Below are 24239 nucleotides of genomic sequence, written 5' to 3'. Positions count from 1 at the left end.
TAATAGGACCAGTAGATAAACCTCAAAGCATAAAAAACAATATAGCCATACAGATACAGCTATTTATTTGTATTGTCTTACGTATAAAAGTATAACTACTTCACGAAAACAGTGATGACCTCGTGTTTTAAATGTATCTTATAATATATTTCTTTTTCTAAGTATCAGCCTTTCTCCCACGTGAACGTTTTTATTTTTGTCCTGAGCAGCGTCCTCTACCCTAAACAGGTGAACCGATAACAAATTGGGATAAATTGATTTTGCGGCTATGGGATCTTAAAATTTGTATATACCTACACTCAACACTGAATCATTTATTGTTTGATTTACACAAATGCTTTGAGAGAGCAAAGTAAACCTAAAATTTTTCAAAACGACAGAGTTACTACAGCAAAATTCCCTACAATTACCTTATTTTTTCTAAAACCTACTGTTATTGTGGTCTACGACTTTTGTTTTTGAGAAACCCTCTCTACCTATAGGTAAGTTATATCTTATACCCAAGTAAAGGGTTGCCATAAATCCTGACATAGCTTGCCTATGTACTTCTGGCATTTCTAGTTTATAAATTTTAGAAGAATAGGTATGTTAAAAAAATAGCCTGAGCATCTTAAAATGTCCTAAAGAGTGTGTTGAGTGAGGAGTCATTGACAAACAGTTAAGACCTCTTGACCTAGAAACGTAAAATTATGTGAAGGGAGAGTAAGGGTAAAGGGTACATCGATCCGAAGACTTAATTGATATGCACCGGATTAAACTTGTACCTACTACATATTTAACAAACGATACTACGTTTAAAAATTACTTCGTCATTTTATTTAGCTTATCTAGATCTTGTTCAATAGGTTTAGTTTTTAAGCTCACCAATATAATTTTCACTATCACTAATTCAATACCCACTTTTGAGAATTAATTTATAACATTATTGTGTTTTTTGAGACAGACTTTAATTGTATTGTAGTAAAATAATAACATTAGATTTCTATTTTTCCGAACAAGATTCAATAGATTTGTTGCACTGTACACTTTTTATGTCTATAGTTCTATTTTACAAAAGAACACACAATATTAGTAGAATATGATATGTATTAAGAAGTTTAGATAAGAAAGTTTAAACAAAAATTTCTCGTAAACTGGACAGTTACAAATCTCACTGTCAAACTATAATATTTTACCGTCAAGGCTTACACATAAACTTAAAAATATAGAATGGTAGAAGCAAAAGTTCTTTCCAGAACTATAATAAAAATACATAGAAATTGCGGATTCGAATTTATGTGAAACTAACAAAATCAAAAGGAAAATAATAAAACAAGCCAAATTATCTATTAAAAATTTATTTATAATTAATATTCTAAACAAAACTAAAATTGTATTTGTACAATAACAGAATATGCAAGAAAGTAAAATAAAAGAATTCAATTAATAAAATTATAACAATTATAATTGTTGTAAATTTAATTAATCAGTAATTACTTAAATTTAATTTATTTCAAATAAAGTTATCTGATAGAAAGTAAATAAAAGATATTATTCCAAGTAATTTAATAATTCTATACATTTTTACAAGAAACTAAAATATTATGATCGATATTAATCTTTTAGTTACTTAATTAATTTCAGTATTTATAATTTATCAACTCTTAATTTAATAGGCTTCGTAATTATTTTATAAGAAGTTGGTACTTTTATTTACTGTTTGTGTAGTTGTTAAAACGTAAACATGATGCGTCACGCAAAATAAACAAAAATCATGTGACTTTTACGTCTCCATCATCGAGCTCACTTTTGGTGTATCCAAACAAAACAATTAAGTTAAAAGCATCACTTTTCTGAAATCAAAAAGAAAAAGAAAAACATAGAGTAGAGACTGGCAAAATAAAAACATTAAAAATCAATTTGCATTATTTACTATTAGTAACTTTACTTACAATAACAGGCGGCGGATATTCAACTTTCGCCGAACGCAAAATATCTACGAGATGAACCATATGGACAGATAAATTAGTCCCAATTTAAACGAAACTGATAAAAAGCTAAGTCGACGGGAGGTAGACGCGTTCGTGCGTTAGTTGGGGCGGAGCGGTACGTGCTACTCGCGCGGCGGCCGGACTTTGACTGAGAGGCGCGCGAAGGCACACGCACGCGGGAGAGGGGGTACGCACTCACGCAGCCGTGACAGCCAATCGCGTGCGTGAGTCGCGCGCACCCCCGCACCTCAGGCCCCGCCCCGCGCTCTCCGTCACCTCACAATCGATGCCCTATATTGCATTAATTATTTAGGAAACACGCAATGAGATAACACGAGGTGGCAGATAAGGGATCTACGGACTTTAAATAAATCATCGAGATTTAGTTTTTTTTTAGTTTAGTTGGTTGCAAACGGAGAGCTGGGTAGCGTGAATGATAACGCATTATTCATGATGTCACGTCGGTTCGCATCGCAGTGATTGTTTTTTTTTTTTTTTTTATTTAGTAGGAGTTTGCTAATAGTAAACATGTTTTTGTGCTAGGTACCGCAAAATATTGTACGATGTTATTGGTTTTAGGTATTATGAGGAATGTAAGTTAGTTGGATAATTTTTCGCAATGCGTAATAAAGATAGTGAATGGCCAACTCGTTAACGTTAATTACTGGGTACAATTGAGTTTCTTAGTACTTTTCGCAGTAAAAGAGGAGTTATGATTGTTAAGGAGGGCTGAAGTAGAGGCATTTTAATTTTGTCTGCTTATTATGTATTTACCAATTTACATAAAGAGGTTAAGTCCTTATTAAAATTTATACCAATACTATGCCAGCGACTTCGTCTGCGTGGACTACACAAATTTCAGACCCCTAAAGTCATAGTCAAATTATTTATTTACAATAAGCAGGTAACATGTTACGCTTACTGATGGTCAAAATTGTAAAGTAATTAACAATTTTGACCTATTTTACCCCTTTAGTGGTTGATTTTCCAAAAATACTTTCTTAGCGGATGTCTATGCTATAATAGCTATCAGTAGTTTGAGTTGTGCCTTGATAAATGAGTCAGTCAATCAGTCAGTTTTTCCTTTTATATGTTTAGACTAGCTTATGCAACTTCGTCTGCATGGACTACACAAATTTCAACCCCCTATTTTACCCCTTTTAGGAGTTGAATTTCCAAAAATCCTTTCTTTTTTTTTTCCTTGGTGGAGGAAAACCCACTCACCACCCACTTAGAAAAAATCCTTTCTTAGCGGATGTCTACGTCATAATAGCTGCTATCTCCAAGCCTTTCAGCCCGATCCGTACAGTAGGTAGGTAGTTTGAGTTGTGCGTTCATAGAACAGTCAGTCAGCTTTTCCTTTTATAATTATTTAGACTAGCTTATGCCCGCAACTTCGTCCGCGTGGATTACAAAAATTTCGAAAACTTACTTTACTCCCTTAGGGGTTGAAATTTCGAAAATCATTTCTTAGCGGATGTCTTCGTCATAATAGCTGTCTTCATGCCAAATTTCAACTCGATCCGTCCTGTAGTTTGAGCTGTGCGTTGATAGATCAGTTAGTCAGTCAGTCAGCCAGACAGCTTTTCCTTTTATATATTTAGACTTAGGTACCTACCTAGATTTTATCAATTTCTCATAGAAAGGCAGGTAAAATTATTTACTTACTTTTAGGTTACGATTAGGTTCGATCTAGGTATTATCTACAAGTTCACGTCCTAGTATCTCCATGTCAAGGTTATGTGAATGCCATCGCTACTAGTTAATGTCCGCGACTTCGTATCTTCGCGTGGATATAAAATTTAAAAATCCCGTGGGAACTCTTTGATTTTTCGGGATCAAAAGTAGCCTATGTCACTCTACAGGTATTAAACTATTACCGATGCAAAAAATCACGTCGATCCGTTGCTCTGTTGTGCCTTGATTGAAGGACAAACCAACTCAGAAACACACTTTCGCTTTTACAATATGGATAGGTAGAGGAACTGGAAGGTACCTAGTGCAATATGGGTAGGTAGTGACTATTTTTACATAGTACAAAATAAAGTCGCTTCCCGCTGTCTGTATGTATGAACGCGTAGATCTTTTAAACTACGCAACGGATTTTAATAAGGTTTTCACCAATAGATAGAGTGATTCAAGAGGAAGGTTTATAGCTATAGGTTAGTTCTCAAAAAATTAGAGATCCCTAGAGAAATTGAAATAATGTGAATTAGGTCGGAAAAAATTCCTCTCATTTGAGAGTTTCCGAGGCAAGGACACCTCTAATGACACCACATTAGTATCTACATTGCACCCATGCGAAGCCGGGGCGGGTCGCTAGTGAAAATATATTTTGGTCCGTGGGTGTTGGGTGCATCAGACATTTTTTTAAATTATTATATACCTACCTATAAAGCCTCAATAGCTCAACGGTTAAGGTGCGGACTGTAATCCGAAAGGTCGGCAGTTCAAACCCCACCCGTTGCACTATTGTCGTACCTACTCCTAGGTTTAGAGTTAAGATTTACGCTTAGTTGGAGGGGAAACGGGAATATTATTTATGACTAGCTGATGCCCACGACTTCGTCCGCGTGGATTTAGATTTTTAAAAATCCCGTGGGAACTCTTTGATTTTCCGGGATAAAAAGTAGCCTATGTCCTTCCCCGGGATGCAAGCTATATCTGTATCAAATTTCATCAAAATCGGTTGAACGGATGGGCCGTGAAAGGCTAGCAGACAGACAGACAGACACACTTTCGCATTTATAATATCTATTAAGTATGGATTAGCACGGCTAATATTCTTTTTTTTAAGTAAATGACTAAGCTCTACGTTCTAGTACTACCGCCTTTTTCATAAAAGATGTATTTCTTCAAAGAATAGATGGGTGAGAAACTCGTAATTTAATTTTCTTTTCTTTCAGCGTTAGACACGATGATAGACAGTGACAAAAAAAGGTCGTTCCGCTGATTTTTGGAAACAAGCTTTGTCTCTTATTGTAAACATCCAAAATCCAAACAGACTTGTGTACTACCTTAAATTGAGTAGGTACTTGACTTAGTTCAATCTATGATATTGACAACCCTTTTTGCACTTAGATACCTAGGTACGCTAAAGGTTGCGATGGCCCGCACAGCGCCCGCGTCCTCACGGTGCGGGATATCGCGGGTGACGTGCGGGTGAACAGCGCTTCCCTCGCCTCATCGCCATCTCGATCTGTCGCGTACTATATCTTGTTGGGTTAGGTAAGATACTCTAAAGTAAAAATAGAAGTAAAAAAAAAGTTTTTTTTAGGTAGACTCTGGCCCTTGCTAGCATTTTTTAAATCACAGTTTTTGAAAATTTCCGTTTTTTGGGAACTCAAAAATTACTTTTTGCAGTTAATTTTTTTAGATAGGTAAGATATAGAGCCCTTTTATATATTTTATCAGTAGGTACTCTTATTATAAAAGTGAAAGTGTGTTTGTAGGTTTGTTGGCTTGTTGGTTTGTCCTTCAATCACGTCGCAACGAAGCAACGGATCGACGTGGTTTTTTGCATGGAGTTAAAGACCTGGAGAGTGACATAGGATACTTTTTATCCCAGGAAATCAAAGAGTTCCCACGGGAATTTTAAAAACCTAAATCCACGCGTATGAAGTCGCGGGTAGCAGCTAGTAGTTTAATAGTTTAGTTTTTTTAGGGTTCCGTACCTCAAAAGGAAAAACGGAACCCTTATAGGATCACTTTGTTGTCTGTCTGTCTGTCTGTCTGTCCGTCTGTCTGTCAAGAAACCTACAGGGTACTTCCCGTTGACCTAGAATCATGAAATTTGGCAAGAAGGTAGATCTTATAGCTGACATTTGGGGAAAAATCTGAAAACCGTGAATTTACGGTTAGATCACACAAAAAAATTAAATTGTGGTCATGAACTAATAATTAGTATTTTCAACTTTCGAAGTGAGTGACTATATCAAGTGGGGTATCATATGAAAGGTCTTCATTTGTCTATTCTAAAACAGATTTTTATTTATTTTTATGCATCATAGTTTTTGAATTATCGTGCAAATTGTCGAAAAAATACGACTGTAGTACGGAACCCTCATTGCGCGAGCCTGACTCGCACTTGGCCGGTTTTTTTTAGATAGACATAGCTATAGTGTCTGCCAATCCGCATCCCTCCATCCATCGCATGGCAGACCCTTCTAATACCGAGAGGAGACCCGTTCTCAGTAGTGGGCTGGCAATGAGTTGATCATGATGATCATAGCTATAGTACGGCAGAGCGATATTATAATATCCTAGAATATAAATGGAACATTATCCTGTAGCTAGCCGTGCACAATGCCTTGTATCAAACGTCGGAATCATGTACGTCTTAATGTCTGAGCACACATCAAGATTCAGCCGTCGTCACCTGCGAGCGGACGACGTGTCGCGAATAGCAAACACATGTGCATCAGATGGGACATCTACAGATCTAGGTACTGGACATAGTGTACAGATAATTGAATAATTAGTTGCTAGTGATGACATAATATAGGTCCAAAACATGATCGCTAAGTATGGGTCTCATAAAATAGTAAGTAAGTAAGTACGGCAGAGCGTTATAGCTTCGAATATAAATGGGACATTATCCTGTAGCTAGCCGTGCACAATGCCTTGTATCAAACGTCGGGATCATGTACGTCTTAATGTCTGAGCACACATCAAGATTCAGCCGTCGTCACCTGCGAGCGGACGACGTGTCGCGAATAGTAAACACATGTGCATCAGATGGGACATCTACAGATCTAGGTACTGGACATAGTGTACAGATAATTGAATAATTAGTTGCTAGTGATGACATAATATAGGTCCAAAACATGATCGCTAAGTATGGGTCTCATAAAATAGTAAGTAAGTAAGTACGGCAGAGCGTTATAGCTTCGAATATAAATGGGACATTATCCTGTAGCTAGCCGTGCACAATGCCTTGTATCAAACGTCGGGATCATGTACGTCTTAATGTCTGAGCACACATCAAGATTCAGCCGTCGTCACCTGCGAGCGGACGACGTGTCGCGAATAGCAAACACATGTGCATCAGATGGGACATCTACAGATCTAGGTACTGGACATAGTGTACAGATAATTGAATAATTAGTTGCTAGTGATGACATAATATAGGTCCAAAACATGATCGCTAAGTATGGGTCTCATAAAATAGTAAGTAAGTAAGTACGGCAGAGCGTTATAGCTTCGAATATAAATGGGACATTATCCTGTAGCTAGCCGTGCACAATGCCTTGTATCAAACGTCGGGATCATGTACGTCTTAATGTCTGAGCACACATCAAGATTCAGCCGTCGTCACCTGCGAGCGGACGACGTGTCGCGAATAGCAAACACATGTGCATCAGATGGGACATCTACAGATCTAGGTACTGGACATTGTGTACAGATGATTAGAAAATCCATACTAATATTATAAAATATGAAAGTTTATCTGTCTGTCTGTCTGCTGCTAGCCTTTCACGGCCCATCCGTTCAGCCGATTTTGACAAAATTTGGTACAGATGGCATAGCATGCATCCCGGGGAAGGACATAGGCTACATTTTATCCCCGGAAATTAAATAGTTCCCACGGAATTTTTAAAAAACCTAATTCCACGCGGACGAAGTCGCGGACATCAGCTAGTTAGCTATATAATACTGCTGTAAGTATTGGTGCTTATTTTTTTTATTCAGATACAAGCCTAGCCCTTGAGTGCAATCTGGTGGAAACCTTTGAGTGAAAAGGAGGGCCCTGTGGGACTCACCTGGGTGTTATCAATTTTTCCTTCGATAGATACACTTCACTGGTCGCTGATTTTAACACTCGTTCCACCATAAGTAATTAAGTTAATTTTGTAACACGTCAGATCGATCTGTTATTTAAATATTGCAATTATGCAATGCGAGCGATTAGCGGCGGCAAGTCAAGGTGCGACTAAACTTCTTCCTAATGAGTTTTTCTATGACTGCAGTTTTGTCTCTTTCGGTCCCGGGCCAATGTAAATGGATAGGAGTAGGTTGGAAAAAATTAATATTTTATATAGTTTCGAGTGTGTAGGCATAAGATTTGTAAATTAAAAAATGGCGTAAACAATCTGTTGGTAAGTTATGATGCAGTATAAGATGAGAGCGGGCTAACCTGGAAGGGGTATGGCAGTTTTTATTAAACCCATGAACCCTTTGGTTTCGTACCGGACATCGTCATTCGTTACACGGCATCGTACCGGAACGCTAAATTGCTTGGCGGCACAACTTTGCTGGTAAGTTAGGATAGGGTGGTAGCCACGGCTGGAGCCTCCCACCGGACCAGACCAGAAATTTAGAAATTATAAAACTCCAAATCCCTGCCAGAAATCGAACCTGGGACCTCCCACTACTAAGACCACAGTGCTTACCACTGCGCCAGGGAGGTGGTTATACTGTTGTCCACAAAGTTTTTAACTAAGTAATTTATAAATCAAGCTTCCTTATTACCTCCAACGAAAAAAGGAACCCTTATAGGATCATTGCGATGTCTGCCTGTCTGTCTGTCGTGACTGTGAAACCGTCAAGGGAATCATGATCAATAAGGTACTTCCCATTGACCTAGGATCATGAAATTTGTCAGACCTAGCTATGTTTTACAGCCCAAGTAAAAGGAAAAATTCGAAAACCGTGAATTTGTGGTTAAATTACAAAAAATTAAAAGTTGTTATTTTGTGTAAGATGCAGTACGGAACCCTTCGTGTGTGAATCCGACTCACACTTGACCGGATTTTTTAAATCTGATATTTTAAGAGGCTTTTTGTTGTGCGAATTTCCTCGTTAGATTTTATTCCTGAAAGAGCTCGCTCCATATCGCGTCCACGTTTTCACTCCATACTTCATTTCGAAGTTAAATTTAGCAAAATTCAGATAAATAGCTTTAACTTAGAATTTCGTAGTATCTAAAGCATCTCACCTTTCTTAAGATACCGGCTCTTCCCCTTTGGAATGCATCCAATTCCCGCCCTCCCAGGAGTGGAGGGGAGGGGGCGATACTTCTATTTGTTTGTCCCAGTGCCTTTACCTTTCTATTCTAATAGTAAAAGTTGTAACAATGGTATCAAAGCAGACCATCTTATTATAAGGATAACTAGCTTATGCTCGCAACTCGTCCGCGTGGACTACACATATTTCAAACTCCTATTTCACCCCCTTAGGGGTTGAATTTTCAAAAATCCGTTCTTAGCGGATGCCTGCGTCATAATAGCTATATGCATGCCAAATTTCAGCCCGATCCGTCCAGTAGTTTGAGCTGTGCGTTAATAGATCAGTCTGTCACCTTTTCCTTTTATATATTATTTAGACTAGCTTATGCTCGCGACTTTGTCCGTGAGTCTAACTTTCTACCAAATTTCATGATTCTAAGTCAACGGGAAGTACCTACACCACAGGTTTTCATACACTACACAGGTTACAGACACGACGGACAGACGGACAACAAAGTGATAAGGATTCCTGTTTTCTTTTTGAGGTACGAAACCCTAAAAAGTCGGGATTCCACGTCTGATACGATTTGAAGACCAGAACCAATGTTTTACCGAAACAAATAATTCATTCGAAATAATATTAGGTATATTATATCGAATCCTACCAAGATCGATAGCTACATAAAACGCTTTGCACCAATATACCATTACGGACCACTTCGATAAGTGAAGTTAAATCGTATCGGAGGATTGTGGGCGCTGACCATAAGAGGGTTGGTAATCCCCTAGAAGCCTCTACGGACCTTTCAAACTTCGGGGTATTTGTTTATGCATACGTTGCTGATAGATGGAATCACTCGACGGCCATGTTTTGGATATTTCACTACATAATTCTGCTATCTCTCTTTCTCTATATCGTATTCATTTCTGAATGGTACCCTTCCATTTAAATAAACTCAAAAAGTTGTTAAGTTGAAAATGCTTAAATCACAGGGGCTTAAAAAGTCGAAAGTCGTATCGACACCATCTTATTTCAGCTACTTAAAAAAGTCTATCTTTTCCGAAACAATGTTTTATTCAAGCTTCAAAATGTCAGCAGTATTTACTAGCGGAATTCACTATAACAATCAAGATTTAAGAAATCATTGAGGCTTAACATCCTTAGATAGATTACTGGGGCTTAAAAGGTCAAAAATGGCGTCGACATCGTGTCGTTGGAGTTAAATCATTACATGATCAATTACTAATAAAAAACATGATCGAGTTTTAAAACATCAGTGCTATTATTTTAATCACTGAATTTATAAAGTACACGACTGTCGCTTCCAAAGCAATATTTTATGCATTACATGATCAAATGAAAAGCAATGCGATCGATTTTCAATTTTCTTTTTATAACTAAGGCCTTATTTGAGAAACCACTGAGGCTTAAAATTATAAAACCCCTATTATAAATTACATTACCTATTGTACATGCTACCTTTGTTATATGTCTATTGTTTTTGGTTTTGGTGTAAAATAAAGCATATTTTACTTACTTTACTTTATTATAAATGCGGAAGTTTGTTTGTTTGTTGGTTCGTCCTTCAATCACGTCGCAACGGAGCAACGGATCAGCGTGATTTTGCATTGCATTTGCATGGGTATAGTAGAAGACCTGGAGAGTGACATAGGCTACTTTTTATCCCGGAAAATTAATGAGTTCCCACGGGATTTTCAAAAACGTAAATCCACGCGAAGCGAAGAAGTCGCGAGCATAAGCTAGTCTTTAAATAAATCACTGGGGCTTAAAAGGTCAAAAATCGCGACGACACCGTGTCGTTGGACCTAAATAAAGTACACGACTGTCGCTTCCGAAGCAATATTTTATTCATTACATGATCAAATGAAAAGCAATGCGATCGAGTTTCAAAATCTAAAGTTGTACTTAATTGATGGGTCTGAATTATTCAGCCGTTCGCGTTCGCTTGATTTATTTTAAGGTCATTTTATTACATTTGTTAGCAGAATTTCAATTTCAAAGAGTAAATTTATTTTGACGGGTGCTGCTATGGTCGGTAATATCCTTGCAAAATGTTTCTGACATTCAGAATTCTGGATTGTGGCTGCATAATTTGATCCTACCCAAACTATTTAATGTTTAACTAGGTTATACTCGTAACTTCAACCGGGTGAATTTATGTTATCTATGGATCCTAATCTTTCTTAGTATTTACGTTATAGAGAGAAAATAAAAATAAAAACAGAATGATTAGATTCAATCTATTAAATCTTATATTATTATTTGTTCGTTTAAAGGCTATCAGGCTTATATGGCGACGTCCGCCTCCTATTCAGGAGATCGGGGGTTCGATGCCAGGTACGCACCTCTAACTTTTCGGAGTTATAAGCGTTTTAAGCAATTAAATATCACTCGCTATAACGGTGAAGGAAAACATCGCGAGGAAACCTGCATGCTCGAGAAGTTCTCCATAATGTTCTTAAAAACAATATCACAATCATTGAAAATATTAGATTTCTTTTTTTATTCAGATACAAGTCCTTGACTGCAATCTTACCTGGTGGTAAGTAAGTGATGATCCAGTCTCAGGCTGAGATCTATAGAGCGCACTTTGACTTTGCTCAGACTTAAGATTGAGTTAAAACAAGACAGATTTATGTGAGAGATATACATCTGTCTCGTTTTAACTCTGTCTTAAGTCTAAGCTAAGTCAGAGTGCGCTCTATAGATTTCACCCTAAGATGGAAGCGGGCTAACCCAGAAGGGGTATGACAGTTTTATTAAACCCATACCCCTTTGGTTTCTACACGGCAGCGTACCGGAACGCTAAATCGCTTGACGGCACGGTTTTGCCCGTAGGGCGGTAACTAGCTACGGCCGAAGCCTCCCACCAGACCGGACCAGAAATTTAGAAATTATAAAATTCCAAACCCCGGCCAGGAATCGCACCCGGGACCTCCCACTAATAATACCACAGTGCATACCACTGCGCCAGGGAGGTCGTCACAATCGTCACGTCACGTTAACCGCTACTACTAGTTACTCAACCTAAGTAGTGATAATATACCTTTTGTCACGTTTAGTCCTTACGTCGAATTCTTTCAATGCTTCAGATCCTCTAGGACTCCATTATGTCAATGGATGTAATTACCTTACTATCAGGTGACCTCTCTCATCTTACCGACTGACCTAATTAAGCTAGAAAAATATAAATAGGAACTAGGTCACCTGAGTTTTACCGTGAGAAATTTTTTCCAGAGCAATAGAGTGACATTGTGGCATGCCAAAGGGCCGCATCACAGTTCATGACAGTTACGGCGATTACGCACTCATCCGATCCGAGTCCGTGAAAATACGTTCCCTTTTATTTTGTACTAGCTGATGCCCGCGACTTCGTACGCGTGGATTTAGGTTTTAAAAATCCCCTAGGAACTCTTTGATTTTCCGGGATAAAAAGTAGCCTATGTCACTCTCCAGGTCTTAAACTATACCCATGCAAAAAATCACGTTTATCCGTTGCTCCGTTGCGAAGTGATTGAAGGACAAACCAACAAACAAACACACTTTCGCATTTATAATAAGGGTACTGAGGTACTGATGGGAGCTTATGACATAAGTATTCCCAAAAACTACTTTTTTGTTTTAAGCCTTTATACTGAGGCTGCGATATGTCGTAGACAATCGTACATTAGATAGGCATCTTTTGAGTGTTTCTTCGGTGTCGTTTTTCCACATGCCTGCGGCTCGTGATCTCTTTCCATTAATCACCAATGCTTACTATGATCAAGTTAATAGTTTGTAGCAAAAAATAATAACCACTTGAAACTAAACATAAAAAGCCCCAAAAAAGTTCTACAAAGAGGCGGCATCTTATTTATTGGTAGCATATTATGTGCTTATAAATTTTAATAAAGCCCGAGTTACGGAGGACTATAAAAAGGTAGGAACAGGCAAAAAATGATACGCATTACTCACAGAGCGCTAGCTTAATACGGAGCCTCCCTTTAATATTGGTGCAAGGAAAGGAGCGTAACTCAAGACCCTAATTTGAGGGGACTCTTTTACTCCCAGGTTTTACAGTTTGATTGAGCATTTTTCTTTAAATAACGATATTGATAACGTTGGTAATAAGTGATCCTTTCCTTCTAATATTCCTTCGTTGAGGCGATATGCGTCCCAAAAGCGGCGTTGAGACACATTTGAGATGATCAAAGAATCAAGTTTTGGTCTCAAAACTACTTACAAATTTGCTTATTTATTTTTTAATATTATAAAAAAGTAAACATATTTACCGGTAAGCGCAGTGTGGGACGACCTCCAGCCCGCTGGACCGACGACCTGAAGAAAGTGGTGGGGAGCGGGTGGATGAGGAAGGCTGAGGGCCGTGTTTGGTGCCGCGCTCTTGGAAAGGCCTATGTCCAGCAGTGGACGCAAATTGCTGATGGATGGATGGATGGAAGAAACATATTTTTTAGTAAATTACGAGAGCCAAATCACGATTGGCACAATTTGGCTCGATACCAAAAAATCACGAAGTTTCCCCAAAATATACATTTTATAGAAGCGATAGATTAAGCGGTGATAGCCGACTACTTGACTGGTTTTTTTGGTTGGAAATAATTTAAAAAAAAACGTGCTAAAATCATAACTCTCCTTTAGCATAGTCGTAGTCAGGTAAAAAATAGTTTAATAGAACGGAAAAGTTAAATTTGTCCTTTGATCGGGATGTCTGCGATCCTCATAACTTTTTTCTGTTCGGATAACTTTTAACAAGCTCTATGATCGACGTGGGACTCTAACGATTCCAAACTGTAGGATGTTCTCATGTATATTTGGAAACGTATTTAAAGCTATGTACGCACAAATCTGCCTCAATGGCTCTAGAGATACTTGAAATAGTCCAGTTTAAGAAATTAGTCAAAATAATGAGTTTGACGTGAACTACTCACAAATTAGTCATTATTTTGACTAATTTCTTAAACTGGATACGTTCAAGTAAATTTTTTTATATAAACTTGTGAAGATAATATTGCTAGGGGCTCAATTTGAACGAGTCTACTTTGTCGCATTAGTTTACAAATTGTGAAAAACCAAATTAAATTTGAATTTCGCGGGCAGACCCGTGTCTTGGGCCTTAATAATAAAATAGTCTTCAAAAATGAAAAGACAACTCCTAATAATCGAACTGAGACAAAACCAAGTAAGAAAGGAGAAGAAAATAAGATCCCTGCAAAAGTGGATAAGAAAAACACAGAACAGAGTTCTCACTGTAATTATTATATCGAGAAAACTTTCGCGATGACGCACAAGTTTAAATTAGTTTGTTTTATACAAGTGGAGCCATCGATTCGAAAGTTTTCGCATAGGTTAATTAGGTTCGCGAATTTTCGGGGGTTCGCTTTGAAAAATATTTGCTTGATCCTTACTAAAATAATATTATGAAATGATCGCTAAATATTTACAAGCCAAAGTTCTGAGGAGGTTATGCGAAATTAATTTGGAACCGGAACACAGTTGAGGGGCTAAAAGGTTCCGTTCATATTTTAATTTTACATTTTTGTTTATTATACGCTATTAGAGTTCAACTCCGCCGAATCCAACTCGCTTGGGCAGCGCGTTCAGGAAGCTTCGAGATATTTTCTTGTCCAAAATTCACCAAACACCAAAGTCTTCGTACAGTGCGTGTTGCCAGTGATTACATAATATGGATCCGAGACATGGTCGCTAACGCATGGTCACTCAGCGGGCGATGGAGAGAGCTATGCTTGGAGTTTCTCTACGTGACCAAATCAGGAATGAGGAGATCCATAGGAGAACTAGAGTAACCGACATAGCTCAACGGGTTGCGAAGCTGAAGTGGCAATGGGCGGGGCACATAGTTCGTAAAACCGATAGACAAGTATTTCTAGGATTCCAAGGTGCTGGAATGGTGACCTCGCACCGGAAGACGCAGCGTTGGAAGACCCCCCACTAGGTGGACGGACGACATCAGACGAGTCGCAGGGAGCCACTTTTTAGAATCTATAGACTATATTATGTATAGGTAATCCTTGAGCTTGAATGCTTTGCTAGGGCATTACGTACTTCGCTAGTAGAAAACATAGTGAAAGGACGCTCTGACATATCCCTCAGAAATAAAATATCATTTAAGGAAACCTGCATAATGTACGATGAATCTTGATGAAAGATGATTAAAGCATAAAAATTGCAATAGAGACCAGCCTCAAAGCAAGATTAAATAAGTACGAAAATGGTACGAAACCATAAAATGCACAGAGACGATGAATGTAAAAGTTCCACTATATCAAAAGCTATTTCAAGACAAATTCACCTGTTAATAAGAAAGGCTACATATTGTTGGAAACCGGTACAAAATTGCCTGCCTCATAAAATATAGCGACATCAAATTTCTATGAAGAGTGAATATGAAATTTATTACTAACTCTATACTGAGATCGGTAAATTGGCTTTTGGATCTGGAGATTGGTAAATGTTGAATAGGTAGTTTTTCAGACTAAAATAGACTTTTGACTAAAATAGACAGGCAAATGGTGAATGATGATTGAGTAAGAAATAGGAAGGGTGTGCTGTTTTGAGAAAAGAGGGATTTTTATAAATACAACTCTCATCATCATCAACCAATAGACGTCCACTGCTGGACATAGGTCTCTTATAGGGACTTCCACACGCCACGGTCTAGCAGCGCCTGGATCCAGCGGCTCCCTGCGGGAATCTCCACGGGATTCATAAATGCCCTCGATTTATATAAAATTTGAGATAGAGGTAGCCGACATCCCGGACGTTGACATAGCAAATTTTTATCCCGGAATAGCAAAGAGTTCCCTCGAGATTTTCAAAAACGTAAATCCACGCGGACGAAGTCGCAGGCATCATCTAGTACACAATATAACAATGTCTTTATGCAAGTACTATATGCACCAATCAAATCTTTTTGCTTGACATTCACCTTTTTCCCCCTTAAAAATGGCGTCTGCGAGGCCGAGACCCGGTGTCTAGTTGCTTTTGAAGAATCGAGCAACTTATTACTGGGACGTTTACGAATGTTCAGCTCTGTTTTTGCCTGGAATTTTTGCGGCGTCTAGTTAAATTTTGGATACACACAACTGCCATTTTAAAACTTACACCTCAAGGTTTAAGTGTCAGAATCGAGTGAACCAACTTTTAGAGAACACAAGCAATCATTATGTTTTTTAAATTGGTTCCTAGCTTACAAAGGGAATGGGGAATACAGTTAGTATGTAAGTCGGAAAAATTGCTGGAATCAGCTCTAAAACAAAAGATATTTCCTTGCTTTAAACAAGTCTCTGAACTTTTGTAATAAGAGTCATTAAAATTAAGTAGCGCATTTAATACACAGGTGTAATTTAACCATGATTTGTACAAGATCGTGTTTTGATTTTTGAGAAGAGAACACATTTTTTCTTACATGTATTCTAGGACGTACGTATCTGTTAAGTATTTTAACATTTATAAAGACGGTCCATATACATTTGTAGTGTGGTAAGGCGAAATGGGTCGAGGTTGGATTGCGAAGCATTCCGAGGCTCACTTTATCCTGCATTAGGCTTCTATATGTATGTGAATGTTACGTCCAATGTAACTTGTTTTGAGTTTTTCATACTTTATTTTACTTTTGAAATTAGTTGCGTGTGTGTGTATGTGTGAATGTGTGTGTGTGTTTGTGTGTGTGTGTGTGTGTTTATTAGTCTTTCACGCAAAAATTGCACGCAACTGGACGGATTTGGCTGAAATTCGGAATGGAGATATAGCTTACAGGTACAAGTTGTACCCTGACACAGGATCGCGGGCATCATCTAGTCCACCATAAATAGATATTATTAACAATTACCATGACCTATTAATCTAACTCCGCGTTAGGTTAGTATATTAAAGTATTACGACTTACGAGTAGGTATATTAGAGAGTTTATTTTTATATTTATATTTATATATTTTTATATAGTTGACCTTTGACCCTCCCACCAGACCAGATCAGAAATTTAGAAATTGTAAAATTCCAAATTCCTGCCAGGAATCGAACCCGGGTCCTCCCAGTAACAAGACCACGAGATCGTCATATTTTCTTAACCAAGTCTAAACTACAGTACGCGGCCGAAAGTGATGAACATCGGCCTTTAGAACGACATTTCATCTTTATAGAGCGTTGTCTCTGTCACTCATACCCATATGACGCTTTGTCGGTCTTAACGACCGAGACCATCTGCTGTCTCCTTCTAAAAATCGATGTTCATCACTTTTGGCCACGTACTGCAATTTATTATTCGAAATTCTAACCAATCGGGATCATCGGATTCACTGATACCATTAACGGATGCTGAAAGATATCCCAGTATAACCGAATTCCGTGCTAATTAAATCTCTCTTTATGCTCTGTCGGATTAATTCCTACTCGGGCTTAACCGTTGCCATGGCGACCTTTGCCGTATTAGCCGTTTCAAGATAATGCACTTGTTATTTTGAACATGGTTCGTAAAACATATTGGGGTGAATTGATATTGCTTCATAAACTTTAAACCTCCTTTCGTTACTGTGGTCCTGGTACTTGAACAAAATAAGACAATCATGTTAAAAATTATGTATTTTTGAAAATTTGTAGGGCTAGTGTCGTAATTATTTGCCATGTGTATTCAAATCCCGATAAAAGAAAAGTAAACGCGGTAGTAACATTAAATATCCAGAAGAGTTTTTTGGGTTCCGTACCTCAAAAGGAAAAACGGAACCCTTATAGGATCACTTTGTTGTCTGTCTGTCTGTCTGTCAGTCTATCAAGAAACCTACAGGGTACCTCCCGTTGACTTAGAATCATGAAATTTGGTAGGTAGGTAGGTCTAATAGCAGACATTCGGTGAAAAATCTGAAAACCGTGAATTTAGGGTTAGATCACACAAAAAAAAATTAGTTGTGGTCATGAACTAATAATTAGTATTTTCAACTTTCGAAGTGAGTGACTATATCAAGTGGGGTATCATATGAAAGGTCTTCATTTGTATATTCTAAAACAGATTTTTATTTAGTTTTATGTAGTACGGAACCCTCATTGCGCGAGCCTGACTCGCACTTGGCCGGTTTTTTAGAACTAAATAGGCATGCGCTTGGCTGCAAACTCAGGTGATGATGCAGTTTAAAGGAGAGTGCGTCTGCCTAGAAAGTGTTTATTCACTCTTGTTTTGGAGGAGGGCTTTGTTTAGTTCCTAACTGGCGGGAAGAATAGAAGTTAGAAGGGCATTCCATATTATCTAATGTAACCGTGTGTATTAGAAACGAGGAAGTAAATATTACGTTCGAGTCCACGGACGAGAAATTAAACGATAAAATATTATGGAAAAAGTAGACTCTTTTTGTTCATTAAAATCACAGTCATGTAAAGACCTTTAAAACAACTTAAAAATATAGAAAACTATCTAATTCGAAACAAGTTTATAATCATCCATATTTCTCAAAAAGAAAAGTACAAAAATAATCCGAAAACTACTACCTACAGATGGCCAAAAAAAGTTTCGCAAGCCACGTCATTTAGTCTTAAAAGTACGAGTATCATTACATTTGGCATTTACCGGCATTTTTAGATTTTCAGCTCTTATGACTTAGGGATTAAGGTTCATAATAAGTTTATATCGACACCGTATTAGGAGTCCAGCATGTCACATCGGACCGGACTTCACTTGAAAATGAAACCAATTACGGGTTTGGTGGAAATCATGAGAGATAGAGTTTTTCTGAAACTTTAAATGTGGTCGAGCACTATATTTTTAAAAATTTGAGGAGTTGCCGCTAGTTCAAATTTCGGTAATGTTATCCTATCCCAGTAAAGCAAAAAGTGCTATTTTCTGGGACCAGGAAGAAAATATAAGTACCTACCTACTTACTTTATAAAGAGTCGGTTAAAAATCCGACAACGCGTCACACTCGTCTATAGAAAACTAGATGATGCCCGCAATCTTGCCTTAAGTATTTTAAGTTTTCGACGTGGAAACTCTTTGATTTTCCGAAGAAAGTACTTACCGTATGTCCGTTCTGTACCTTTCGTAAAAATTGGTTAAACCAGACGGCCATAAGAACGAAATAGATAGATAGACACACAGACATACATACTTACGAAGTTATATTTCTATTTTATTGAAATTTCAATAAAATAGAAATTTCTTAATTTAAATTGAAATTGATTCGCTCAATTGAATAAAATCGTATTTTATGTGTAAAACATAGTAGACAAAACAACTGGGTATTTATAATTATGTAACTTACGTAGATCTTTTGTGTAAAACTTCTTCAAGTTGATGAAAAAACAAACAAAGGAGTTACTGAGATAACAATTTCTAGTTATTTCAATTCTTTAATAATGGTCAAAAAATGTAGTTAAGAAAACACGAAATAACCTTTGAATAGAAACAATAAATCGCTCTCAACTTGAGGCGTTATTCTTTCTTTGCACTTACTTCCCGGCGTCCGCTTTCGATCGCCGTAACTATTGATTCCCGACTCTTTATTCCGACATCTGCAATATCTTAAACGAAAATAAGTATAAATAGAAGATTTTTATTATTTACTAGCTGATGCCCGCAACTTCGCCCGCGTGGAATTAAGTTTTTAAAAATTCCGTGGAAATCTTTAATTTTCCGGGATAAAAAGTAGCCTATGTCAGTCTCCAGGTCTTTATCTATACCCATACAAAATTACGTCTATCCGTTGCAACGTTGCGACGTGATTGAGCGACAAACCAACAAACAAACACACATTCGCATTTATAATAAGGGTACAAAAGGGTACTGATCTACACCCATGTTTTAAATCCTCTATTATTAAACTAGCTGACGCCCGCAACGTACCAACGCGGAGGTAAGTCGTGGATTTAGGTTTTTTTATAAGTTGTCCCCCGACTAGGTGGTCAGACAACATCAAACGAGCCGGAGGAAGACGCTGGATTCAGGCGGCGCAAGATCGTGGCTTGTGGTAGTACCTACAAGAGATTTATGTCCTATGTCCAGCCAAGGACATCTATCAGTTGATGATGATAAATCCGTGGAAACTTTTTGATATGAGATTAAAAGTAGCCTGTGTCACTCTTCAGGTTTTTGTTTATGAATAGCCTTTTGTTGTAATAATATTTCATTTACAATTCTAAATGTGTAATTAGATACTTGCTTCTATACATAATTAGAATTTTTATGCTTATAATTACAATCTAAAGGACCTTGAATATATTATATTATCCACGCAAAAAACACGTCAAACTTTTACAAGTATGAAATTAGAATGTCGAAGTGCGTTGTAATGTAAAAATAAGAATTGCAGTTTTGAACTTTCGATGATACGTTTCTAAGAGCTAGTACGCACCACGGTAAATTTTCGTACGTTTTTTTCCCGCATAATCTGTGAACTATTGAACTACATAGAAGCGCGCGCACTTCTGAACTGATTCCGTACCGGATTTTAATAGATTTAATTCAAATTGACGGATTTTAAAACGCACCGCAACTCGCCGCATCGCACTGCGCGCGCTCTCTAAAAGTAAACAAACTTAACTACTTGCGAGTAGTTTTTTTACCTGGAAACTTTACAATGCGGAATCCATACGTATCTTGCTTCACAGTAGGTATCTACAAAGTGTAGTTAATTTCCCTAACAATGCCTTCAGGTTTTTACCGAGACACACAACAGACTTTTCTCTATTTAACTTTTCAACGCAAAATCGAATTTTCACGGGAAAGCGAACGTACTGCGTTCGCATTTAGCACCAGTACAGATCGGCGACATTTTATCGCGTTGAATTGATACAAAAAAAACTTGTCATGATCATGACAGAGACCTGTCCTAACCTAACCTGACCTAACCTAACCTAACCTAACCTAATCCTGATTAGGTTAAAAAAATCGGTCAAGTGCTAGTCGCACTTGCACACGAGGGTTTCCGTGTTATAGTTTAGGATAAACGTCTTAACACTTTTTTTGTGATGTGACCACTATTTTACAGTTTTAGAATTTTCTCCTTTACTTGTGCTATAAGATATTGCTACCTGCCATATATGTATGATTCTTGGTCAACGAAAATTAATGGCCAATAGGTTTTGATTCCCTTGACAGGGTCTTAACATACACTACAAACAGACAGACAGACAACAAAGTGATCCTAAAAGGGCTCCTTTTTTTTCTCTGGATCTCCAGAGTAAAAATGTTTCGCATCTATGTAACCTTAAGAAATATAAAAAATACAACGAAAACTACGATGCTCTTAACTTTTTGGCAAATAAATAGCAATGTTAATTATTATTGTTTGTTTTGCATATAAAATATTATGGTAAACTAAATTTCTAACGAGTTTGGTGAATCCCAATTCCTAAACTTAAAATCTTCAACCAAACTTATTATTTTAGTCCATTAACCAAATAAATACAAAATGTTTAAGTACGTATCACTAAAATATTAGCACTGAAATAGACGCAATTGATTTTGCTTTTGTATAATATAGTGTATCTACATCCCGGGAGACATGGATGGGGTATCTACTGCGATATTTTATCGTGCGATGATGTCGCTTATGTGCGCAACTTTTATGCAAAAAGAAGTTAGCGCGAAACAATGCACTCGTCACGTGGGCTTTGGACGAAATCCTATTAAATTAGAAATAGAATGGAGAATTTCGCGTCTCCACTGTTATTCTGTAAACAGACTTTATTGTTTCGAACGTTTTCAGTCATATTGTTTGCGGCGCGGAACAATGTTGAAATTGCTTTAATTTGCACTAATTTGTAGAGAATACTAGCGTTTATTTACTTTTTACGTGGCTCTAACTGAGTTCCGAATAAAACGTTGTTTAATGCCACTGGAAAGTAACTGTATTAATAAAGTCAGAGATGCATACTAATAATGTAATAAGGCCAAGTGCCTACTATACTGCACTTAAATAATATTATAAGTTAAAAATCGAATTTATAAAATGAGTGAAGTTTTAAAAGATTAAAAAAACCGGCCAAGTGCGAGTCAAGCTCGCGCAACGAGGGTTCCGTACTACAGTCGTATTTTTTCGACGTTTTGCAAGATAATTCAAAAACTATGATGCATAAAAATAAATATAATTTGTTTTAGAATGCACAGGTGAAGACCTTTCATAATATGATACCCTTCTTGATATAGTTAACTTACTTCGAAAATTGAAAATACTAATTATTAGTTCATGACCACAATTAAAATTTTTTGGTGTGATGTAACCACAAGTCCACGGTTTTCAGATTTTTCACCAAATGTCAGCTGTAAGACCTACCTACCTGCCAAATTTCATGGTTCTAGGTCAACGGGAAGTACCCTGTAGGTTTCCTGACAGACCGACAGACAGACAGACAGACAACAAAGTGATCCTATAAGGGTTACGTTTTTCCTTTTGAGGAACGGAACCCTAAGAAGTATTACAAGAAACAAGTAAATTATCATAAAATTATTCATAAGGACTGCAGTTACTTATAAGTAGGAATTGAAGTAGGTAGTATCCTAATGGTAGTATTAAATTCTTTCTAAACTTGAATGAAATTAAAACGGTAATCTAGTATAGTACGGTATAAGTCATAACCACACTCAGCTACGCGGGTCTACGTCTGTGGCACTCGTAGTAGCGAGCTACGAGTGCTACGAAACTCTCCCAAGAGGACGACTAAATACGACTGCACGTGAATTAATTTTTTAAATATATTATTTTATCAATGAGTTTCTACGTAGGTAGTTTTGTGAAGTTAGTTCTATGAGGGTGTCAAGAACATTTACTCACAGCGCGAGCGGGGCGCATTTGGGACCCTCGTAGCTTAGTACCGAAAAGTTAGAGACCTGCGTTCCCAGGATCAAACCCGTAACCCCTCGAATAGGAAGCCAAAGTGTTTACTAGACTATCACTTGGAAGTCGGTTAAAAAGCCTTAACGGCTCAATGGTTACAAGAGCGGATTGATTTCCGAAAGGTTGGACTATTGTCTTATCTACTCCTAGCACAAGCTTTACGCTTAGTTGGAGGGGAAAGGGGAGTATGCGTCACTAGATTATGCTCGCGACTTCGTCCGCGTAGACTACACAAACTTCAAACCTCTATTTTACCCCTTAGGGGTTGAATTTTCAAAAATCCTTTCTTAGCTGATGTCTACGTCATAATATCTATCTGCATGCCAAATTTCTCATAATTTTCTTTTTAATTTCACCTAAATTAAAAAAGTCAAGAGGTGTGTGGTTTTTGAGCAGGAGACCAACGTCTCAAACAGTAGACTATCTCCGCTTATCACCTCTCCATAACTTAGACCGCCATGATATGATTTTCAGAAATTCCAATGAACTAAAGCCAGGACGGGTCAGCTAGTACTAACAAAGCGTTTATGCTATAACTGGACAATCGAAGAAAACGCCACCATTGGCACCAGTACGTGCCGCCGGGCTGTGTGTGGGGATTAGTTGAAGCCTCCATCGAAGTGCAGCCTAGAGTTTGTGTGTACCGATCTAATGAGAAACTGAATGTGCCAAATATAGAACATCGGGAATTGCTTGCGACAATACAAGTAGCATTTTTACAACCATGAAATCTTATACCAATCATCATCATCATCATGATAAACCTATTGCCGTCCCAAATTTCAGTACGGATCTCTTCTCAAAATGAGAAGGGTTATGCCATAGGCCATCACGCTGACAATGTGCGGATTAGTAAACTTTACACACCTTTGATTACATATAGAACTCTCCGGTATGCACGTTTCCTTACTTGTTTTACTTCATAAAATCCACTACCGATTTTTTTTCTGATCCACGATTCAAAGCAGTCAAAAGTCGTATCAAAAATAACACCATCTTTCATTCAGAGTCGGTACCGTTTATCGGCGGGTGCGGCGTAATCAATTAGCCGCGCCCTGTCATACTATATGTTTACTCCCTCATTACTTACCTACTGACCATGCCCGCCTGCCCGCCATCCCGCCTACCCGCCAGCCCGCCTGCCCGAGCGATGTACCCCACTATTGATACAACACAAACACTATTTTTGCTACCATGTTCTTGAGAAATACTAAAAATACACTGACGTCAGTACCCGTAGTACAAGATTTTACGTCTCACCAAACCAAACCAAATTCGAGAGTCGAAATACTTCCGCGTTACAGTAAAATGGACCTAAACAGCCTTGAATTGAAGTCAAATATTCAATGCCACTGATTTTAATTTCGCAATGTTTCCGCTTGGAGCGCTGGCTATAGAAGTGTAGACAAACTTGAGCTTTAAAACAAGGCATTTAAGATCCAGTTTACTGTAACGCGGAACT

General features: G+C 37.7%; 1 protein-coding gene across 4 annotated transcripts in view; it reads right to left on the bottom strand.

The window, feature by feature from the left end:
* The window catches only part of bru3 (bruno 3), a 312519-nt gene extending 310422 nt beyond the window's left edge, over positions 1-2097 (bottom strand). For all 4 annotated transcript variants that reach the window (XM_069500314.1, XM_069500315.1, XM_069500316.1 and 1 more), the window contains exon 1: positions 1932-2097. In XM_069500314.1, the coding sequence (XP_069356415.1) occupies positions 1932-1991 (60 nt within the window). In that variant the 5' untranslated portion in view covers positions 1992-2097. The remainder of the gene's footprint in view (positions 1-1931) is intronic.
* Positions 2098-24239: the final 22142 nt, after the last annotated feature.

Source organism: Maniola hyperantus, chromosome 8 (genome assembly GCF_902806685.2).
Source record: "Maniola hyperantus chromosome 8, iAphHyp1.2, whole genome shotgun sequence".
NCBI lineage: Eukaryota > Metazoa > Arthropoda > Insecta > Lepidoptera > Nymphalidae > Maniola > Maniola hyperantus.
Note: the sequence above shows the minus strand (reverse complement) of the source record. Positions and strands in the feature narration are given on the sequence as shown.